General features: G+C 39.1%; 1 protein-coding gene across 7 annotated transcripts in view; it reads right to left on the bottom strand.

Annotated features, from left to right (window-relative positions):
* Positions 1-22,926, bottom strand: part of CACNA2D1 (calcium voltage-gated channel auxiliary subunit alpha2delta 1) — a 359,292-nt gene extending 336,366 nt beyond the window's left edge. For 4 of the 7 annotated variants that reach the window (XM_031591457.2, XM_090135242.1, XM_090135262.1 and 1 more), the window contains exon 1: positions 22,280-22,926. In XM_031591457.2, coding sequence (XP_031447317.1) covers positions 22,280-22,374 — 95 coding nt within the window. In that variant the 5' untranslated portion in view covers positions 22,375-22,926. The remainder of the gene's footprint in view (positions 1-22,279) is intronic. The other 3 variants (XM_031591373.2, XM_090135255.1, XM_090135270.1) reach the window with 1 other exon arrangement.
* Positions 22,927-23,129: the final 203 nt, after the last annotated feature.

Here is a 23,129-nt window from a genome sequence, read left to right as displayed (position 1 = left end):
GCCATTCAGAGGGACCTCAACAAGCTTGAAAGGTGGGCCCGGGTGAATCTAGTGAGGCTCAACACGACAAAGTGCAAAGTTTTGCACTTGGGCTGGAGGAATCCCAGGCATAAGCATAGACTGGAAGAAGTGATCCTTGAGAGTAGCCCTACAAAGAAGGACCTGGGAGTCCTGATGGATGAAAAACTTAACATGAGCCAGCAGTGTGCTCTTGTAGCTTGGAAAGCAAATGGTATCCTGGGTTCCATCAGAAGAGGGGTGGCCAGCAGGGATAGGGAGGTGATTGTCCCTCTCTACTCTGCTCTTGTGAGGTCCCATCTGGGGCCTCCAGAAAGACAGAGAGCTGATGGAGAGGGTCCAAAAGAGAGCCACAAAGATGATCAGAGGGCTGGAGCACCTCCTCTACAAAGACAGGCTGAGGGAACTGGGCTTGTTCAGCCTGGAGAAAAGAAGACTTCGGGGTGACCTCATTGCAGCCTTTCAGTACCTAAAGGGAGCCTATAAACAGAAGCAGAGTCAACTTTTGAAAGGGTAGATAACAGCGGGACAAGGGGAAGTGGTTTTAAGTTGAGGGAGGGAAGATTTAGGTTGGATATCAGGGGGAAGTTCTTTACTATGAGAGTGGTAAAATGCTGGAACAGGCTGCCCAGAGAGGTTGTGGATGCCCCATCCCTGGAGGTTTCAAGGCCAGGTTGGATGGGGCCCTGGGTAGCCTGGTCTAGTATTAAATGGGGAGGTTGGTGGTCCTGCCTGTGGTGGGGGTGTTAGAGATTCACGATTCTTGAGGTCCCTTCCAACCTGGGCCATTCTGTGAAGATAATACTTAAGAAGCAGCCTGATTATTGCTAAGAAACTAACTTATCCGTGTGAAATATATGTGTAAGTGGTAAAAATACAAAAGTACTTTATTTTATATCATTAGATTCTTAGCAATTCCAGAAATCTAGATTAGATTTTTCAATTAAGAAAACAACCCAAAATTAGTTGGAGCACAAGTGATTCATAACATCTTATCAAACTCTGTTTACGAAGGCTAATTGCAAAAAGCACCCTCAGGCTGCCATGCTGCCAGGTGGCAACACTCTCCCAGCAAGCACCACTTTAACTCTTCCAGTCCCTGTACTCCAGTTTCTTAGAGACCAACATAAGGCATGTAAACAAAGCATTTGTGTTTGCACAAGCCACAGGTGAGCTGCTGGGAAGCTCTCAGTAAATGCCCTAAGCACTCTGTGGAGCCACAGCTTTGCATATATACTTTTCTCTTAAGAGGATCGTGCTACTTGAGGATTTGCCACTCCAGTGTTTCAGTTACCCGGGGATTAATTCGTGAACAAGACCTGTGGTCAGGGAAGATTTGCAAGCAGGATTATACAAAGGGATGCTTTAAGATGCATGGCCTGAGGACAAAAAACATCTACATATATGGTTCTTAGTTCCCTTTCACCCACAGCAACAGAGCCCATAAAGCTCAAACACATCTACTATGTGTTCTGCATCTCTGCCCATAGCTAACTGTCTAACAGTGCCCACAGTCTAAGACACTACACACACTGGTTTCCAGATGATAGCAGCTGCGACCAATGGTTGCATTTTTAATAAGGTTTTCCATGCAAAACTGGCAAGGTGGTGTTTCCTGAAAAGTTTTGCTTACAGAGGCCAATACCTGGGTGTCAGCCTGGAATGGACAATGCTTTCATGGAGACTATCATATAATTGCAGTAGTTGTCCAAAGAACAAACACAGGTATGAGAAGAAATATGGGATAGGACAATTATTTTCTAATACAAAAAAAAACTGCATCCTATTTTAGTCTTCATCTTCCATATAGAGAAAAGCATTTAGAAATGCGTATCTTCAAAAATTGTTTTTGTTTTTGTTTTTTTCCCTGAAATAAAGAAAAAATGGGAGGCATATGTCTGACCTACAGGTTCTGAGATCTGGTGAATTGTAAGCCAGAACTGAAAGAAAAGATGATTCTCTCTAAATGTCACAGCCCGGGTTTTCACTCAGACATGAGGATCACGACTCCTCCTTGTTTCTTAAAAGTACCATTCTGCCTATCTGCTTTCTGAACCTTTTACTTGAACAGCACTGAATTTGGCCTCCTTCATGTATTTCTTACCATGGACAATCGTATTTCATAGGAAACAAACCTCAAACATCACTGCACTAAGAGTACTGGAATAATGACTTGTATGAAGATTTTGTTCACCTTTAAAAGCACTGGCTTGAATTCAAATAAAAGGACATTTGTCACTTTCAGTCTAACAAATAAAGCACTTGATGTCCTCCAGATCTCCAAATTGTTTGAATGCAAATTCTAGTAAAATAATACTATTAAGTGAGAGTAAAGAAAAACTTTTTAAAACTATCCAGTCCTTTCAAAAGTAAATACTTGGTTGGCTTGGGACTATCAGTATATCTTGAGAGGATCATTTTTATGTATTACGTAAGAGACAAGTTCTCACATAATCACAGAATCATTAAGGTTGGAAGAGACCTCTAAAATAATCAAGGCCAACTATCAACCCATCCCCACCATGCCTACTAAACCACATCTCCAAATGCCACATCTCTATCTCAAACACTCCAGGGATGTTGACTTCACCATTCCCTGGGCAGCCTGCTCCAGTGCCTCATCAGTTTTTTGGAGGATTTTTTTTCACAGAATCACAGAATCACAGAATTGCCAGGGTTGGAAGGGACCTCAAGGATCATGAATCTCCAACCCCCCTGCCACATGCAGGGCCACCACCATTCCACCTAATGCTAGACCAGACTGCCCAGGGCCCCATCCAATCTGGCTTTGAACACCTCCAGGGACGGGGCATCCACAACCTCCCTGGGCAGCCTGTTCCAGTAAAAAAAAAATTTTTTTCCTAATCTCCAAACTGATTCCTCCAGTGGCTATCACCAGATGAACCAGATTACACCACAGTTCCAAATTGCTTCAACTTGGATGGAGAGAACTTTGGTTTTTGGCTACTTTCACTGCTTCAGATCAATTATTATGTTCCATGGGGCCAGGAAGCCTGAGGCTGTGCCATGTCACATCTGGATGCTGAATGCCAGCATCCTGGATCAAAGGGCACTCAGTGGTTTGTCCAAAGCCAAAGGCATTGCTCCCACACAGTCACAGCTTTGAGTTCCTCTCTTCCATAGCACACTTATGGCTTCAATTAAAGGTTTGAGATGGAACACAGCATGGCAAGGAGCAAGGTAGCGCTCCGCGAAAAGCAAACAGTGCATTCTCCTAATTAAAAACAAAACAAAACAACAACCACCACCACAAAATCCAAGAGATGGAATAACTGTATTCTGCTGTCAGAAATCAATGCACACCTCAGCAGGACCTCAGCCCCAGGCCCACAGCCACCATATCAGCAGTGCCAGCTATGCTCCCCCCACCCTGGGCTGCAGTGCTTCACAAGTTTGATGCTTTGACCCACATCCCTGGCCAGCTGTGCCCCTCATCACCATTATGTGTGTCCCTTCAGCTCTGCACATTGCCTGCCTGGAATGAAATTTCATCTGCAAAAAATTACATCAATTTTAAAAGAAAAAAAATCTAAAAAGGAAATAGGAGAACAGGTGGTTTCTTATTGCTGCGTCTAAGGAGAAAGACTTACCAAAAAAAACCCTTACATAATCACAATAGACCAATGCAATTTTTTTTTGTACAGAATTTTCCACAACCACAGAGGCCACACAAAGGACTAAAACTATCATGAAAAGGTACTGCTGTGCTACTGATCCAGAAAAGGCAATGCCTTCAGTTCACTGTGTTTCTGTGCTTAACACCATGTTTAGTAACCTAGAGGTATGTTGCTGTCCTAAAACAGAAATCAAACCAAACCAGTATCAAAAAGGTTCTTCATTATGTGCAACTTACTTGTCATTATTGCATTTTGAATATTTTCACTTTCTCTTTTCTGTAGACTATAAAATTATCTGTGAATATAAACGACAATGGGGGACAACAAAGAGTCAAGGACTGCTGCATACAGACTAACACCAAATTTCTACTTGCCTTTAGCAAAGTGATGCAGTTCTTTTTTCATGTATTCTAATCTGTACTGTTTGTAATTATATTTGACCAATTAATTTTCAAGAATCGGTATTGTGCTAACCTCAGCAGAACCATAACTAAATGTGCATCATGAAAAATACTACTCTTGTTTAAAAATATTTTTATGAAGCACTATAAGCATTCAGTATCAAGGCAGGTACATTTTTTACCTAACACCTATTTTCTGTGTGGAGCGAAGTAAACTGCAGCTAATCAGTATGTCTGCAGTGAAGTCTTTTTGTCTGAGGAAAAATCCACACAAATATGTACATACTTCATATGTCTGAAATTGTGTTCCTTCAGCTAAAAAATAGAGCCTGTACCTACAGTTAGTGTCAGTGTTTTCTTCAAAAGACACCTTCCCATTAATTAAACTGCTCAAATTTGGGAGAGCTTTAAAATACCTTTTCCTTTCTTTTCCATTGCAAGAGCCATTCCTGGCAACTATCATTTCCAAGACCTTTTTGTTTATGGTATTTTTCATACTTTAGAATAATCTGGTTAATCTTAAAGAAAGCTCACAACTGAGTGAATTTATAGACCTTTAAAAGGAACACCCTTCTGGAGCTGAGCCGGTTAAAAGAACTGCTAAATCAGTGCTTGCTGATTGCTGAAGCCAACTGACGGGTGGCTGCTATATTTAGGATCCTCCTTACACCTGTCAAAAGACAGAGAGACAGCCAGTGAGAAGGAAAGTGTGTGCAATAGAGCAAGCAATCCGGAGACCTATCTCCTGTAGCAGAGAGCTAAAAATAAAAGCAACAAGAGCAATAAAGAAAACAGAGTAAAATCTTATTATTTATATTACCCCACTGTTCCATGACATGCTGTCAGCAAGCACTCCAAGCCCACTGCAGACCTCATTAGTTATCAGCGATTCTGGCTTCCCACGGGATGCTGCAACCACGCTCCAAGCTGGACGCCATCCAACTGTGTCAAACCTGGGCTGCTCAGGTGGATCCATCTCCCTGCTGCTGCCCAGCAGAAGGCACGAAGCCTTTCAACAGTGTTTTTGTTCCAAAGTGAATCCTCGAGCCTGTGCTATGCTGTGCCACTGGTCATTGACACCTACAAATCAAAAGCTCCCAGGTTGTCAATCTGACAGCACTTCTTCCCGTATTGATGTTTCATCTATCGGTATATAAATGTAATATAAAGAAAATCATGTCATTTTCTTTAAATAGCACTGTACAGCCAACTAGCAAAACCATCCTATTGTAAAGGCTTCAGATTCTTTCCCTAGCTTTAAACAAAAGAATAATTCCAAAAGGAATAATATCTGAGTATAATGGTAACTTTCCAACTGCCTTCCTCCCATCTCCTTTGCTTACTCCTTTACAATCTTTGATCAGAAATATTTGGCTGTATGCAGATTAGGGATAAAGAAAAAGTACCACTGAGGAAGTAGGGAGAATGATGCTATTTAAGTTTACCCACACATCCCTTTCTAAATGCTGTACAGCAATTTCTAAACAAAGAAACCTGAAACTCCACCTTCAAGAAACTAAATCTATTTCTGACCAAATTTAAATTAAGTTTCAGTAACTATTACTTTCTCATAAAGTAAGCCTAGTCCAGCCCAGCTAGTTATGGTAAAAGGCAAATATGATATTCCTTGGGTCACACAGCTATTAGCAGCTTGATTCCATAAATCTATGTTTAAAATATGGTGTAGTGTATTTCTGAGATTTTGTAGTGCTTTTTTTTCTTTGCGTGTCATGTAGATTAACATTTAGTAAATCCTAATTCAGCAGTTGCAGAATATTTTACTAGCTATCACCATACACTGTAAAGAGAGAGTGAAACATTGCTTTATAGTATCAATAGCAATGCCAGCACACAGAAAACAGTTATAATATATCACATGCTACTCCTACCAAAAACAACGCAACACCAACGTACTCATACAAAGCACGTCAGTCTGAACATCTGCTAAAAACTCACTGAAGCTTGGAAGAAGATATTTTAGTCTCTTAAAGCAACCATGGTTTGAAAAGAGAATGTAATGTAATAAATAAAGGCATCTAACTCCTTTAATACATTAGTCGTACACAGCCCTTCAAATAATTTTTAACTACTTGTAGCACAACTGCTGTTTCCAGAGATGTTCACATGCAGAGCATATTTGGTAAAACAATTCATAGACTGATAGAACTGTTTGAGTTAGAGGGAATCCATAAAGGTCACCTCGTTCAACTCCCCTGCAATGATCAGGGACACCACAGCTAGATCAGGTTGCTCAGAGCCCCATCCAGCTTGACCTCGGATGTCTTCAGGGATGGGGCATTACCACTTCTCTTGGCAACATGTCTCAGTGCCTCACCACCCTTATTATAAAAAACTTTTATTCTTATATCCAGTCAAAATCTCCCCTCCTTTAGTTTTAAACCATTTCCCCTTGTCTTCTCACAACAAACACTACTAAAGAGTCTGCCCCCTTCTTTCCTGTAGCTCCATTTTAGATACTGAAAGGCCTCTCTCAGGTCACCTCACAGCCTTCTCTTCTCCAGGATAAACAGCCCCAGCTCTCTCAGCCTGTCCTCACAGGGGAGGTGTTCCATCCCTTGGATCATTTTTCTGACTTTCCTCTGAACACATTCCAAGAGGTTCACATCTCTTCTCTACTGAAGACTCCATATCTGGATGCAGTATTCCAGTGGAGGACTCACCAGCACAGAGGGGCAGGATCACCTCCCTTACCCTGCTGGCCATGTTTCTTTTGATCAGGATAAGGCTGGCTTTCCAGGCTGCACAGGCACATTGCTGGCTCATGGCCAGCTTGTCACTTGCCAGTACCCTCAAGTCCTTTACGGCAGGGCTGTGCTTCATGCTTACATCACCAAGCTTGTATTGATAGTGGGGATTGCCACAACAACTCAGGTGCAGAACCTTGCACTTGAATTTGTTGAACTTCATGAGGTTTCCAGGGCCAACTGCTCAAGTCTTTTAAGAAAGAATCATCAAGTTCTAAGAAATCCTAACGCATGATAACTTATTTTTACAAAATCTTATGAGCCTTCCTTGTAGTGTGTACTGGACTAGCTAACATTCTGTCCTATCATATATCAGTAATCTGTGGCGGAGATTATACCCATCTGTTGAAAACTAAACAATATAGTTATTTAATATCTGCCTGCATTACAACCCTGTCTATCCTACGTTTTGTAAAAATGAACACAAAGAAGAAAAATAATAGGAAATGATTTGACACGCAAATTAGTATTCATAATATAACTCTTGCCAGCCATTATTTAGTCCCCTACAGGTATTATCAGAAAGCAGAGAAAACCTTCAGGAGACATGAACTATATTGCTTTATCATTCCTAGGGATGCTATTTCTATGCCAGACTTCCTGTCTATGGATCTTTGTCTCATAAACTTATTATTATGAATCCTGTATGACATATGGGCATTGTTCCTTGACTGGAGTTTCTAAATATTATGCTAATAAGAGCAGGGACGCACATACATGGTGCATGCATTGCTGCTGTTTGAAGTCTGTATAGAAGAAAATTCATCTCCTAGCCTGAGAGAGTGAATAATTAAACTTAGCATGTTAAATTGCACTGCGTATGATAAATTCTGCTAAACTACATTTAGGAATGCATAAGAGAGAAGAGCTAAATCTTGCAATAGATTCCCTCCTATATGTAATTTGTATGGTTTTTAAAATACTTTACTACCACACACACACACACACACACACAAAATACAAAAAAAAACAAACAGGGATAAATTATTTCCATGCCATTTGAACTTATTTTGTCCCACATCGTGGTAACAAAAAAAGATCAATATTTATTTTACTAAAAGATGTGGCCTAAGACAAAAGCGGACATAAGTCACAATCACAATGCTTCACACTGGGGTAGGTTGGCAGCAAAGATGTCATACATGTGGTAAATATTAAAGTTATACAACAGATCTGCTGAAAGAAGTCCTCAAAAGACAATAAGAAAATATATTGTATCTCAGAGCCATTAGCAATAATTCCTTCAGATGAAGGAAACGCCCTTGTTACAAAAATATGAAATTCAGGCTACAGTAGCAATGTTTTACTGAGACCCATGTCTTGATTGACTTCCTTCAGTGGTGTAAATGCACCAAAAAAAAAGTTTTAGTGCACACGTAGCTGTGCTATCACTATATTTTGTGTATTTAATCTGAATTTCCCTAATCTTTATTTGTGGGTTGAAGCCTGCAAGGCAGCTGACAGCTGGAACTGGCACTCACTTTTACACAATTCTAACAGCACCTTATATCCAGATCTTTTTTTTTATCTGACTTATAATAACTAAAATAAGTGCTTATACAGGGTATTACACTGTCCAAAGAATTTTCTATGCCCTTTTGAAGAACTCATATATGAAAGTGATCCTGGATAAGAATTGAAATAATCAACCCTGAACTTCCTGTTTTATTTTTGTAACAAATTCCTCAACAGCTTTAATTTGGCCCTAACATCACTTTCAAACCCCAGCTGTTTTGAGATACATAGAATAAGCTATTCTGGAAAAATTAAGTGTAGCAATGATAAGGCATTCAATTTGCATGGAGGCATGCATGCAGCTGTGAATGACTTAAACTGAAATAAAAATCAGACGGTCATTACACAGTGGTATTTTAAAGCCCCAGAAAAATTTTTTACTGCATCATTTCAGCATCATTTTGGACTCTCAGAGAGCTACACAAACACTGTAATATAACAATATTTCATTTAAATGGCACTTATTTCAGCATTGATTTTGTTTAGATTGACATTGAGTGCGAGAAAGATTCTGTAATTGCTCCATTCTGAAAATAGACAGTATTATCAGCCAAGAAAACCTTCATTTCTTCATTATCCAATTTTCCCAGGTGAAAGAAATGTTACATGGAGGATGTGTGTCCAAGTCAAATCACACATTAAGAAATCATAGACGGGAATCTAAATTGCTCTTGAATTAGAAACTCCATTCCACAACAACAAACAAAAAATGTGTGCCTCCTACAGACTACATTTGACTATTATATATTTATTTGAAGACTGTGGACTAAAACCCACTCACAGTACAGCAAATTTAAAAGGAAACAAGCTTGTTTTATCACTTCATGGGGACTGGAGAGATGCTTCACTGTTGGAAATACAAGCTCCTTTATTTTAAGCAATCTTAGAATTAATCAGACTGCAGAACTCCAACTTGCAGAATGTCTGTTTGGCCATTAAGAAATCCTTGACTAAATTCTGCCCAAATATATGTCATTAAGTGTCAGTTGGATCTGGTACACCCAAAGCATAAAATTTTAGATGTTTCTGAAATTTCTTAAATTTGCCTATGCTTACTCCCAAAATAACCCCAAAGACTAAAGGTAGAGCTAAACACTCAAACGAGAGGCAGGAGTTTCCCACCCAGTTAGGTAACTAAGAATGCTAGGGGCATTTCAGTGATGCATTGCTGACATTTCCCATTAATTTTCAGGAAAAATCCCACCTATGAAATAATTCCCATCTAGTGAAGTGTTGTACCGATCATTAAAGTCATACAGCTTAAAAACCACAGGACTAACCAGCTATTCTCTTCCTGCAGCAGAACAACGTTCTAGCAACACAGAACATATCTCAGAAACATTTCTTTGCTTATGGGTTTATTTATGCTTTTGGATTCAAAGCAGAGATTTTGGCCAATACCTCCCTTTCAGTTCTCAGAGACAGACTCTCTGCTTCTGCAGACTCTCCCTGAACTGGAAGCTATGACTAGGTTGTCATTACCATAGACAAGGTACATTCTTTTCAGCTTTACTAAAATTATCTGTGAAATCCAGCTGTCTTGGTCATCTTATGTAGGAGTTACATTTTGAATAGTAAGCTACAGAGAAAAGAAACACACGCATTCAAAGTTCCTCTTATTAAGTCAAAATCATAAGAGCTATAAAATCAGATAACCAAAATAAATACACATCTCCATTTTCATATGTAAGCACATTGTAAATATAATTCTGCTCTTATGTATCTACTTCATACACTCAGCAAAAGAAGTTTACAGCTGCAAAAATAACAGTTGATTCTATAACTGGACGCTGGATCACAATGGAGATGTAGAAGGAAAACAAATGAAAGCCAAGCAGCAAATTCAATAATTTGCACTTCCTAATTAATTAAGTATTTAGGTTCACTACCTAATAACGTATTTTTAACACAGATTTTTTAAAAGACTGATTAGCTCTTTTTTCTATGAACAGATTTATCCCATGAAGAATAATGGGACAATTGTAGATCAAAATACTATTCACTAGAAAGAAATAGATCCCCAGGTAATTAGATATGTAGAACCAAATATTTAATCACTGATGTTTAACCTGTGCTTGCCAAGCTGAAAGCATCATAATTGAGTGCATAATATCTTTGTTTGTTGAAGCATGGATATTTGTGAGAATAATTGAGCATTTTCATGCAAAGGTACCTTGTGGGCCACAGAAAGAACTTATTTGATGAATAAATGACATTATGCAAAGCAAAATCAGAAGCAGCAAAATATCTGCGGTCAAAGCATTACTCCAGACATCTACTACAATATTAGTTATGACTGTTTTCTAATTTTTTTCTCACTATCCAAACAAGTGATGGGTGCTTTTAATTCCAGTTTCAGTTTGAAAAAATGCATCGAGATTAGTAACACTTATTCAGCAGATACCATCCAAGTACTGCTAATAGGAACGAAGCTATCACATCAGAATTTCACCCTATGGCCTCATCGTGTACTAACATCACATTGTTTTGTTTGTTTTTTTTTTCAGATTTCTTCCTGATTTAAAATCTAATGACCTGAAAATCAGGATTTCATACTGAGGTGAACAAATTATTCAGTTTTGCATAATGAGGGGTTAAAATAAATTAGCTTCTCTCATTCCTACCATTCTAACCTGCAGTGCTGAGCTCTAGAACTAATTGCAAAACAACAACAACAACAAAAGACAAAAAAGTAAACTGTGAAAGTCACTTAAAACCACCCCTCATATTTCTAGATGCTAAAATATTTTAAAAAGTATTTCTTCCTAACAACTCCATATGTCTATAAAAACATGCTTTCTCCTAATTTCAGGGAGTGTTTTTCAGTGCCTTCCAGCATGCTATGAAGTTCTTTTTCACATGGACACTTGCTCAGTGGGGCACAGACAATGAAGTGCTGCCAGAGCTTATCATTTAAAAGGAAGACAAATGACCACATCTGATATCACGCATGGTTTCCTTGCAATATCTTACCATTCCCCTTTGTATAGCCTAATACAATCATGTACTACATTTTATTTTATATAATTTTTACAATGAGGCCTTGACAGTGATGACTTATTCTGGGGGGGTGAAACCTGTATGTGCTTAATCAGAAATTATTTTATGTGGATTCATCCCTGCAACTGGAATTTAAATGATACAGGTCTGATACTCATTTTGCTGAAATTACACCAGTGCAAAGAAGGATGAAATTGGGTACCTCATCATTTTCAAAGACATTTAGAGTATATGCAACAAACCAATTAATCCATCATGTATTTCTAATCAGTTAGAAGGACCTGATTCTGCTTCCAGTTACCTTAAACCTTTTTCCCATGTGTATTGTATAATGAAATCTCCACAAGACATGTTCCTGCATATATTACCAATCCTGCCCCAGCATAATCTAAGATATCTTCAGAATAGATGAAACTCTAATCCAGAAGATTCCAAGACAAGAAAATTGGCTTGGTAAATAACAATAAATAAGAATGATAATAATAACTTTAAAAAATTAAAAATAAAAAGCCCAAACCAACTGTAATGTCAACATTTCTGCTGTTGACATATTACTTATACTTGACATATACTTGTGTCCATATTACAGGCCAAGGCAAAGTAATTTCTATGAAAACTATGTAACTGCTACTTGAAATCTTAGCTGCCTCAGTGATTATCAGGCAATTAGTGATCATTAATGGCACCCTTTAGCACGTTCCTAGTCCATAAATGGATATAAATTGATGTCAGACCCTCCAAACAGCACTAATTACATACTTCTGTGGCCATCCCTCTCACAGAAGCAGGACGCCTTGCAGTACGCAACACGCTTGTTCAAGCAGGATGGCAGTAGGGTATCATTTCCATTTTAGAAATTGAAACAGAAGAAATAAAAATAGCAATAGCCAGTGCTCCAAGAGAAGTGGGTAGCAGATCAGGTTAATGAGTGTAAGTGTCATAATTCATATGGGCTAGTGCTGTACCCAGCTACTGCCTTTATTTTAATTAGAAAATGCCAAACATTCACAGTCCACTTTTCAGACAAGCCGGGCATCTACATCTCCAACTGATTTCTGCAGTGTGCACAGTGTGGTAAAGGAGCACAGCTAACAGGCAATGTTGGCATGAATCAGATATGCTGCCTTTTTTTTCCACTGTACAGTCTGCAGATTTTTGCTGACTCCTGTTAGTTTCTAAAAATGCTGGTAAGCTTATGTTTTACAATCTGTGTGCATCAAAGAAGTACTGATCATGGGGATTAACTTCTTCAAACTCCCCAGATCTCCAGTTACCAAAAGGAGCAGATATGATAGCACCTTTCTACAAAGATTCTATAAAAAAGAAAATCCTTGAGAAACCAGAGTAATTTCCAGCCAGGAAAGATTTAGTCATGCAAGTATCTGAAGCAAGGTAGGAATATAGCAGAAAAAAAAAAAAAAAAAAAAATCTCTATAAACAAGCCTTCACAGCTTAAGAACACTTACCAACTACAGAAGGCTTTGGAGGCATTCATTAACAAATTAATCTTGACAATAAACCCTTGCTTGACTAAATGGTAAAATGCTTCAGCTTCCTATTTTACTGATGAGAGAAATCAGTGCGTGAAATGAAGGTGCAAAAACTTAAGTAATAATGCAAAGCAGGTAACAAGAGGCAGATAATAATAATGGAGAAAGACACATACTAATGAATCGCTCAGCCAGGATACGTGCAATGGAAGATGTACACCACTGGGAAATCAAATAAAAGAAACAATTACCTCTCCTATTACTTTCTATACTTTCTTTTTTTTTTTTTTTTTTTGGGGGGGGGGGGGGAAGAGGGGGAAAGGTTACAATAGGCACGAGTTAATTCATATATGACAAAAGGCACAAATCAAGAAATACTTGCTGCATTGGGAAATATACAAACAGCTGCATTCATCCTAAAGAAGAAAAAAATGCCATAAAAGATCACGGTACTACAAGACTCATTACTTAACACATGTGATTTCCATCTCTTCTCAGGCACTAGTTTATCCCTCCACTTTAATTGGTCTCTGAACAAAAAAAAAAAAAATCACAGAGGCTTGTTGCATCCATCTGTAAAAAAAAAAAAAAAATTAAACTACATATCACAGTAACAGAAAACAGGGACATACAATAACCCCTGAGTGAAATCTCTAACTACTTACTGAAGAAAAATATGTGTTACTTTTTATCCTAATTCAATATATTAAAAGAAATCAAGCACATTCTGCAAAAATAAATGTGTACATTGACATCAGCACATGAAGACACTGCGTTTCTTGATTAAATCCACAGAACACTGTGCCCGCATACCTCTTTGGGCAGAGCACTCCTCAAGTAAAGATCACTACATCTGAATACAGGGCTGCACTTAGGATCCATATAACATATATATCTACTAAGTGGGCTATTCAAATCCACACTGGGGGAAATAATAACTCTGAGAGTCCATTCAGCTATTTATGAAATTAAGCACTTTTGAACTAGTACACAACAGAGTATTATAAATCAAAACCTGAGTTTTAATGGAACAATGAGGTTGTCACCCCAACATTTCAAAACTTTAACGAGATGCTGGATATACATGTGTGAAAGTTACTCACTTGGCAAAGTGTAGGAAAAAAATAGTACAAACCTTAACTAAGCTGGTATAATTGTGTTTTGCTGCAAACCACCATATCATAGCTATTAGATGGAATTTTGAGTGAGAAGGGAACATTCAAATGAGGACACTTCTCTGGAGGTTGCCACTCATGCCATATCTGTTGATGTTTAAAAGCACAGTTTTACCCCTGAAATTCATACTTGTGGTCATCTCCACTACTTGATTCCTTTCATTCCTGCCATACCAACAAACAACAGAAGCTCTTCCAGATCAGAGTGCAAGGCATTTCACTTCACCATCTTTGGCTTTGTGAGGCCCCATATGGAGAACGGCACCCAGTGTTGGAACGGGTCCAGAGGAGGGTCATTAAGATGAACAGAGGGCTGAAGCACCTCTCCTATGAGAAGAGTCTGAGGGAGTTGGGCTTGAAGCCTGGAGAAGAGAAGGCTTCAGGGACACCTCACTGTGGCCTTCCAGTACAGAAATGGAGCTTATAAACAGGAGGGAAAGTAACTTCTTACTTGAGCAGACCATGATAGGACAAGGGGGAATGGTTTTAAACTAGAAAAGGAGAGATTTAGGTTAGATGATAGGAGGAAATTCTTTACTCAGAGAGTGGATGGGCACTGGAATGGGTTGCCTAGAGAAGCTGTGGATGCCCCATCCCTGCAGGTGTTAAAGCCCAGGTTGGATGAGACCCACAGTGGGAACGTTAGAGCTAGATGGCCCTTAATGTGCCTTCCGACTCAAACCATTCTATGATATACATGAGGCGAGGACTCATTTTTCTCCTATGGAAGAAGTTTCATTATCAGGAGTCCGGGCTATGATGTATGGCAAATTTTTCCTCATTTCGAAAATGAGAAAACTTCCTTTTTACTACTGTTTATGACTGCTTTCATGCAGAAAGAAAAATGCAACACAGTATTGAAAGTGACAATGAGATAAATGGCACACTTTGATTTAGGCCTTAGTCCTGCCTAGGACCCTTGCCTAGAGAACTTTCATAACTTTATTTCTATGAATACTTGAAAGAAGATTTATTCCACACTTACGAAAATCTGACACAAAGTCGAGCAAAGGTTAGGGACTATATAGCTGGTTTTGACACTTTAGATCAGGTATAGGTCTGCACAAAGAAACAGGAGATGGAAACAACTGAGGTACAAAATTATTTGGATGAAACAAGTTCAGCTTTTCTCCTTCTAGAAATTTTTCCTTCTCAGAAATTTCTTCATGTTCTTATTTACTTCACAAATCATATGGAAAAAAAAAAAAAAAAGACCCCTGAACTAATACATACCACCATGATAAAGAAAGCAATTGTTGTGCAAAAGACAACCCATACAATCCATAGCACAAATTACTTAAAATAAATAAATAAATAAATCGTGTTCTTGCTGCATTCCACATTCATGGCTCTGGAGAAACAGAAGAAATGTTAAGAAATGTTTAAACTGCTATATAGAAAATCTGTTACAAAGTCAGGCTGTAGCCCTTTTCTCAACACTCTTAAATGAGGACTGAGAATGTAATTTAAAAGAGGGTGAAAAATCCAATAAAACATTTTTAATAATAGTCAGCAATATTATAACTTCACATTCACATTCTACGGGTATTTCAGGCCTGCCACAGATTTAAATATGTCTGATTTTGAATTGCTGTAATTAACTGCAAAAGCTTACTGATTTGTTGATGCAAAATAATGTCAATCTTTTTCATAAACTTGTTAGAATCTTTGTAAATAAATATCAAAACATTATATAAAAAGCAGATTCAGCTTCCTGTCTTTGTCATCTCTTTGCTGATGGACAGAGAAAGGCATTTTGGGGAGGGACAGATGAGGACTTTTCCCTCACAAAGTACTAGCATTTATTAAGGCAGGGAGGAAGGAAAGTGTGAACAATTGAGTTAAAGAAGAGTAGGTCAATAAATAGTTTGGGAAGCACTGGAGATGGAAAAGACAAATCCCTCCTGATTTGCATAGCTGCAGGCATGCATCATTAATTTTTAGCTATTAAAAAGTGCTGAGGTATACTCTTAGGCTGATTTTTTTCTAAAACCATCAATGGCACTTTTAAATTCCAGCTGCATAGCCTGGACCTAAACTGAGAATATCCAACATGTGAGTATCACTGAGCAATAAATCGAGTTGAGAGTGGTAGACTCACTGTCAGTGTTGCATATTAAGCACATAAACACTCATGAAGCACTTTGTGTTTTACACTATACTGCTTAATATTGTGCAAACAGTATTGGTTCTGGTTCTTTTTTATTGCCGTAAATCCAGAATGAAGAAGAATCATGCCACTGTATAATGGCAATAACCAATTTGCTATAGCAAGCTGTGGCGTAACTGCTGCAAAATGAGGCTCTTGCACTGATCATAAAGAACACAGCATTAACCGATACGCTCTGAGAAAAGTTGAACAGGATCAGGCTATTATAAATGAGACAAGAGATATTAATCAGAGCTCTATCCTCAAATGCAAATCATTATTCATTGATACTCGACCTTCAGCACCTGAAGAAGAATGGAAAAGCCCATGTAGGAATGGGTTAAGGTCAACCAAAGACACAAAGCACAGGCATTGCTCAGTGGTAGGAAGAGAAACAGTTATTATTTCATGGATGTTTTTTCAAAACCTTCTGTGTATTTTCAAGGTGCTAGGTATGTTTTACTTTAGCACCGAGAACGCTAAGCTTTTTTTCTTTCTACCAAGAAGTCTGATTCAACATTTACAAGAGTATGGAGTACGGCATCTGGCTCTGCCAAATTCTATTTATGGTCCAAAAAATTTATTCCACTGTTACGTTCTGCTAAATCTTTTCTTTTGCTAAGGCAGAAGTTTTAACAAGGCACTTGAGAACAACATTTTCTGTAGCCCATATCAGTACTTGCCACTACCATTTTATAAACACTCAGGGCACAATATGTATCCCAAGCATACAGGGATCAAAAGCTCTTGTGTTGCTGGGGAAAAAGAAAGAAAGAAAAATAAAAAAATTGCAAAACAGACTGGGGCCCAATTCTGCTTCTACTATGTTCAACAACAAAGAGAATGAGCCATTTTTCTCTTAAACTACTAAAATGCTCTTGAATCGTAAACCCTATCTGGCAGGGTTTTAAGTCAAACATCAGTCTGGAAGATAATACTGCCTTGGCTAAAGGATTCTCACAGAAGGGAAGAATAGAGAATAAAGGAATAAGCATGTCAAATCACAGTTATCAGTGGGCAACTACAGTCTATTTTGTTTTATTGTTTTTTTCTTTTTTTTTTTTTTTTTTTGGTAACAAAAGATTAAAGTAATAATAATTTGACCATGCTTCCATCAATCTAAAATGGTCTGCCAGATAAATATTTTTTAAGATATGTACGATGGGCCTTCTATGTAACAATGAATACATTGCAGACTAATGTGCTAACAAGCTCCAGCTCTCTTTCTAGCAGCTGAATTCTTGGATAAAATCATTTTGCAGGGTATGAGCAATGCAGCTCTGAAAATAGCATCACTGCAAAATGAAAGATGGAAGAAACCTCTACAATGCTGATTTATTTCAATGAAATTTCATACTTTATGTTCAGTGTCTATTTTAATGTTTTCATCAGAATTTTCATACCTAATAAAATGTAAAATTATAGAACTTGCGAGCTTCAAAGCCCCAGCATAAATTGTTAAGAGGGAAACAAAAGCAAACAACAACAACAACAAAACAGAATAATAAAAAATAATCATTCACAATTTACATCATAAAGTATGTAAAACAGAAAAGTGTTTTGTGGATCCAAATAATAATCTGCATTTATCACCATCACATGTGCAAAGATGCTCACAAAAAGAAAACAACACCAATCAACAAGCTGTTTCGCACTGATCTTTGATTATGTTTTTACTAGAAGAATGGGCTGGGGCAGTACTTTTAAAAATCTGTGATTTTATAAATTGCGCATAACTCTCTGCATCCAGACATATGCTGCTAAGAAAACACTAAGAGGTGATATTGCACTTCCCTGTCGTACCAAACACCATCTTTTGACTTTCTTTCCAAAGCAGCGCTATGAAGGTGCACATCAACAGATTTTTTCCTAATAATGACAATTTTTAAATAGATTGTAAAATAGAGATTTCAAATGAGAAGGAGCCTGATATTTTACTACCTACTAGTGAGGTTGTATTTTCTAATTAACATCAGCTGTAAATTTGGCATGCTTCTTTCACAGATTTTAAGCTAAAAAATGAGACTGTATGTATATAAGTGATGTCAAACTCCCCAGCTACACTGGTAGAAACAGATGAAAAGAACATATTGTAAATATCTTCCATCTACATTCAGTCACTGATTTATATAGCAGGCAATGCTGCGTACCAAGCCCAGCAATGTTCTCGCAAAGACCTACACTGGTTAGGTTCATGTGAAAAAAACAAAAATACGAACACGCCAGTCGTGCAAGCCCTAATTCATATGACTCACACAGACTTCCCTGAGCTGTCCTAATGACACCAAAACAGTAAGGATGATTCAAGTGAATAAGAAATAGCAGCTACACAGCTTCTTTTCTAAAGACGTCTTTGGCTTTTATGCCTGCATACATACATACATATATATATATACATACACACACATATATATAGTATGTATATTATTCAATTCTCTGTATATTATTTTTATCTTCAGATGTTTTACACCAATTTATCTAGTTAGAGATCTGTCTTGAACGTAATGTATAATTTATTTTCTCTACTCAATTTATTCTCTACTCAAATACTCAAACATATGGAAAAGCAGAGAATGAGTAGAAGAGGAAAATTAGAGAAAATAAAATTAGCTATATCCAGAATGATGTAATTGCAGAAATAGCACTATTGACATTGAAAGCTTTTAGTCCCATGTTTGTCAAAAATCAAAATATTTGGCTCTGTTTACATTTTTATTGGAATAGCCAGCCTTACCTGGAAGCAGTAGGTCCATCTCTGTATCAACTGATACTCATTATCAGTAGAAATATCAACACTACTAAGACATGCTGTTCCAAAAGTCTACTTAGGAATTTCAGCATTTTTAAAACCAGTTTTTAAACTCCAGACTATCTGTTTTGGTGCAGGAGAGATAATAGAGCAGTAATAGAGTCCCATGCCACCTTTACCAGGAAACATGCAAAACTACATTTACGTGGCAGTAAATTTTTCACAGAATTCTGTATAGAAATGGATGTTAAAGAAACAAATAAGCCTATAAAGAAGGAAGTGCATTGTGTACAGTGTTAGTAATAGAAACGCTGTGGCTATAAGGACAGGAGAGCTGTATACAATGGTATTCTCACGTAAGTGCAAAATATCTGCAATGCCGCATGTACAATTGAAATATTTGGACTTTCTATGTTAAAAGTAAGAGCATATATACTAAATTAAGAGCTAATATATAATAGATGCCTGATACATTAAACAAAGAAAACAATACCTTTTAGCAAAATCTCTAATGTATATTATCAGCAGGTAAGCCTTAGATCTAAAGATCAAGACTTAATTATTTCTATTCTTAAATTGTTCATTAAAGGAAGTTTTCAGGATTTGCGGTGAAACGTTCCAACAGATGAAGCAACAAATGTGTTTACACCACCTGCTCAAATTTACAGTGAGAAATTAAGACTCCCATTTCATAAAGCACACACATCCAATTGAAATTCTCTGTACATTGCTGGGCAAATATACCAAAACCTTTTTGCCATGTCAGAGGAGTAAAGTGAATCCAATGCCTGAGATTCTATCAAACAGGCACTGCTTAAACATTCAGTAATTTTTGCTAAAAATACATCATACTGGTGTGGTTCTGTATTGGTGACACACACTTTTGAACGCTATAGTAAAAGCATATTAAAAATACTTGCTGATGCAGAAGAAACAGATGACTGAAGGAAAAGTGATCGTACAGTGATGAGTTGATGAAATCACAAACTACACAGCCTTCAATATGCACATTTTCATACAACAGTTGGGCAATGCTGCTTCCTCAGCATAACTTTTCAACTAAAAGAAAAACAGACTGAAAATAATGGGAAAAGGCAGATCACTCAGAACACAGTATCAGCTAATCTTTGCTTCTTCAATTATTAATATATCTTCTTTTCTTCATTTTCTTCTCCTGCCTTTTTTTTTTTTTTTCCCCCTACTGTCTTTAATATTCTTAATATAAAATCCTTCACTTTAAGGGCATTCACTTCTCTTTGTTCTTCCCCATTTGTGATCTGTAGCGGGAAATAAACCCCCACTAACCGTGAAGACTTAAAAGAGATTCAGAAAAAATGTTTTCTCTTTCACCTGTTACATCATTACTTTTGCAAAGCAGCTCTCCCTCTATCAACCTGTTGTGCTGTCTCCTAAATTAATCAAGTTTACTTGCACTTTAGTTTCAAAAGGAAAAACATTACTATGAAGGATGGACAGGTGCTATATATAATTTCTATAAATTTTTCAGTGGAGTAATAATGGAGAAAAAAGAAAGCTAACAGTAAGTTATTTGTGTAGGACATGAAAATGCTGCTAACACCATATTAATTACTTAATAATAGGTATAGTTTATAATTAGAATTGCATTAATATAACATGCTTCCCTGTTGACAATTTCTATTATCGTGACTGGCAGTAAAGGTAAATTCTGAAGGGAAATGGCAAACACAGGCAGACGTGAAAAATAATTTTAAATAAATATCACATAATGTAATGCTTAGAAGTGATCTGGAGTTCTATTTGAAATTATACAACCTTCTTTTTCTACAATCTTTTTATTTCACAGAGTTCTATATTTCCCTCTCTTAAAATCAGACAAAGCTGTGCAGAAGATCAGGTGTGGTTGGTTGTGTATGATACACTTTGGCAATACAGAAAGAAACAATCAGATATGGGAGCTCAAGCACAGGGGAAGCACTGATTTAAAGCCCCAGCTTTAAATCTTATTTTTATATGATACGTCTTTATAAATAGCAAAAGATTATTTTCTTAAGATAGTTTTCCCTACGATGAAAGGCTACATGTATTCAATTTAGAAGACGTGAAGTGGTTATTTTACACTTATCTTTGTATTCCCCTGTAACAGAACAGAAATTCAGAATCGAATCCAATTATAACAACCTACCAGCAGTACTAATTGGTGAATATGCATTGCTAGTAATTGCTGTAAACTCATCCTTCTGCACGGAGTGAACGAGGGCAATAAATTCCACCCAGCGTTAAACAATGGGGAAGACTCCCATCAGCACTGTTTTTCTTATGTAAAATGCATTAAAGTGAGTCATCCGCTTAAAAGTTCCTTACGGATAGCTTCAACCCAGGTCAGGCACTAAGGTAAGTGCTTCAACATAATAATAATTATAATAATAATAATAATGAAAGCAAAGAAGGTGTGGAGAAAAAAAATAAATAAAAAGAAAAAAAAGAAAACACGGTCATTAGTTCATAGAGCTTATTTCAATCTGTAGCTGAATCTCAAAGATGATGAATTGGATTATTTTTGCCCTTATATTGCCTGCCTTCATTATGTGATTCTCGCACGACCCTAGGCAGCAGTTTCATGCTAATAAGTACAAGGTCCTTTAAAGATTGCTGCCTCCCAGGCATGCCAAAGAGGCTGTGTTCGCACCGACCCCCGCCTTCCCTCGCAAAGGTGCTTTTGGGAAGCGCTAATTCCAAGGCCGGCGCTTGGACTCGTGGAAGGAAACGGTCTCTTAGTTGTGTGGCTTTAAGCTCGCTACAAAAGCCGGGCTTGTGCACATGCGTGCGCACACACGAAACCACACGAACAAACACATACATAAAACAAACCCCGGAGCTGTCAAAACACTCCCGGTGCGCGCTGGCGTGCGGCCAGGTGCGAGTGAGCGGAGCTTCGGGCAGCGCCGTCCTTCCTCTCAGCGGCCGGCAATATCGCCCCGCAGTTCATTTGTACTAAAATCACTCAAGTTTTGATTTTTCTTTTTTTCTGATTTTTTTTTTTTTTTTTTTTTAAAGAGCTCCCTAACTCCTGCCAGACCGAAATAACCCCGGTGGGAGGAGGGGGCGGGCTCCGCGTAACTCGAAACTTTCCTCCCGGCGCGGCTCGGCCGCCGGGCTGTGTATATTTAGTGATGTCGGAGGCGTAGCCTTCTCCTCCAAAAGTCCGACTGCCACCGGGGGACGGTCCCCCCCGGCTTCCCTCTTTGCCCAGCCGAACCCCTGCGGCTTTCCCTCGCCGCCGCTTCCCACGCAGAGTTACTTTTAGCAGCGCTCGGTACCTCTGTCCCCATCGCCGGGAATGCCCTCGGCCCGGCGCTGCCCCCCGCCCCGCTCCCGGCGCTGCCCCGGAGACACTTACGTGGTGGGCGAAGGGAACGGGCCCTCCGAGGAGTGGTTCATCACCAGGGACTGGAAAAGTGTCAGGCTAAAGACCAGCAGCCAGCCAGCAGCCATCTTCCTGATCGAAGATCGATCCCTCTTTTTTTCCCCCCCAAGTCGGCGAGACGGTAATAATAATAAATTCAATTATTGTGCGTGCCGGGTGTGGGGGGGCCGCCGGTTTTTAAAGGCTCCTCCGCTGCCCCCGCCCGCCCCCTGGCACAGCCCAGCGATGTGCAAGGAGCGCGGCCGAGGGTGGGGAGGAGGAGGAGAAACGATGGAGATCGGTGGGTGGAGAGGGGGAAGAGAGGAGAGAGCGAGAGAGGCACTCCACTCTCTGTTACTCCAGCAGCAGCTCCAGCTTCATCCGATCCGCCGCCATCAGCGCTACTTTTGTAACGGATCCCCGCTCACTCCGTGCGTGTGTCCGCTTCCCTGATTTATCCCCGATTGCGGAGCAGCAGCAGCAGCGGGGGGAGAAGGGGGGGAGGTGGGGGGAGGAGGAAGAGAAGGAGAAGGAGGCGGGGTGGGGGCTCCTGAAGGGAGAGAAGAGAAGGAAGAGTTGGCGGCGGGCGGCTTTCTCCCGGCTGCTGCCTTCCTGCCGGCGGCGGGGGCGGGCGGCGGGCGCTGTGCGGCCGCGCTCCTTACATGGAGCGGGGAGCTCCGGGCCGGGCCGGGCCCCCGGGCGGCGTGCCGCACCTCCGAGCTTCCCGCGTGCTATTTTTAACGGCGCTTCGTGCCTCTTTTAATCCCTATCCCCCTCCTCCTTCTGGAGGAGCAGCAGCCGCACGCCCAGCAGTGCGCCCAGCCTGGGGTGCATTCATACACTC

The sequence above is a fragment of the Phasianus colchicus genome, chromosome 1 (assembly GCF_987193195.1).
Source record: "Phasianus colchicus chromosome 1, bPhaCol1.hap1.1, whole genome shotgun sequence".
Lineage (NCBI taxonomy): Eukaryota > Metazoa > Chordata > Aves > Galliformes > Phasianidae > Phasianus > Phasianus colchicus.
Note: the sequence above shows the minus strand (reverse complement) of the source record. Positions and strands in the feature narration are given on the sequence as shown.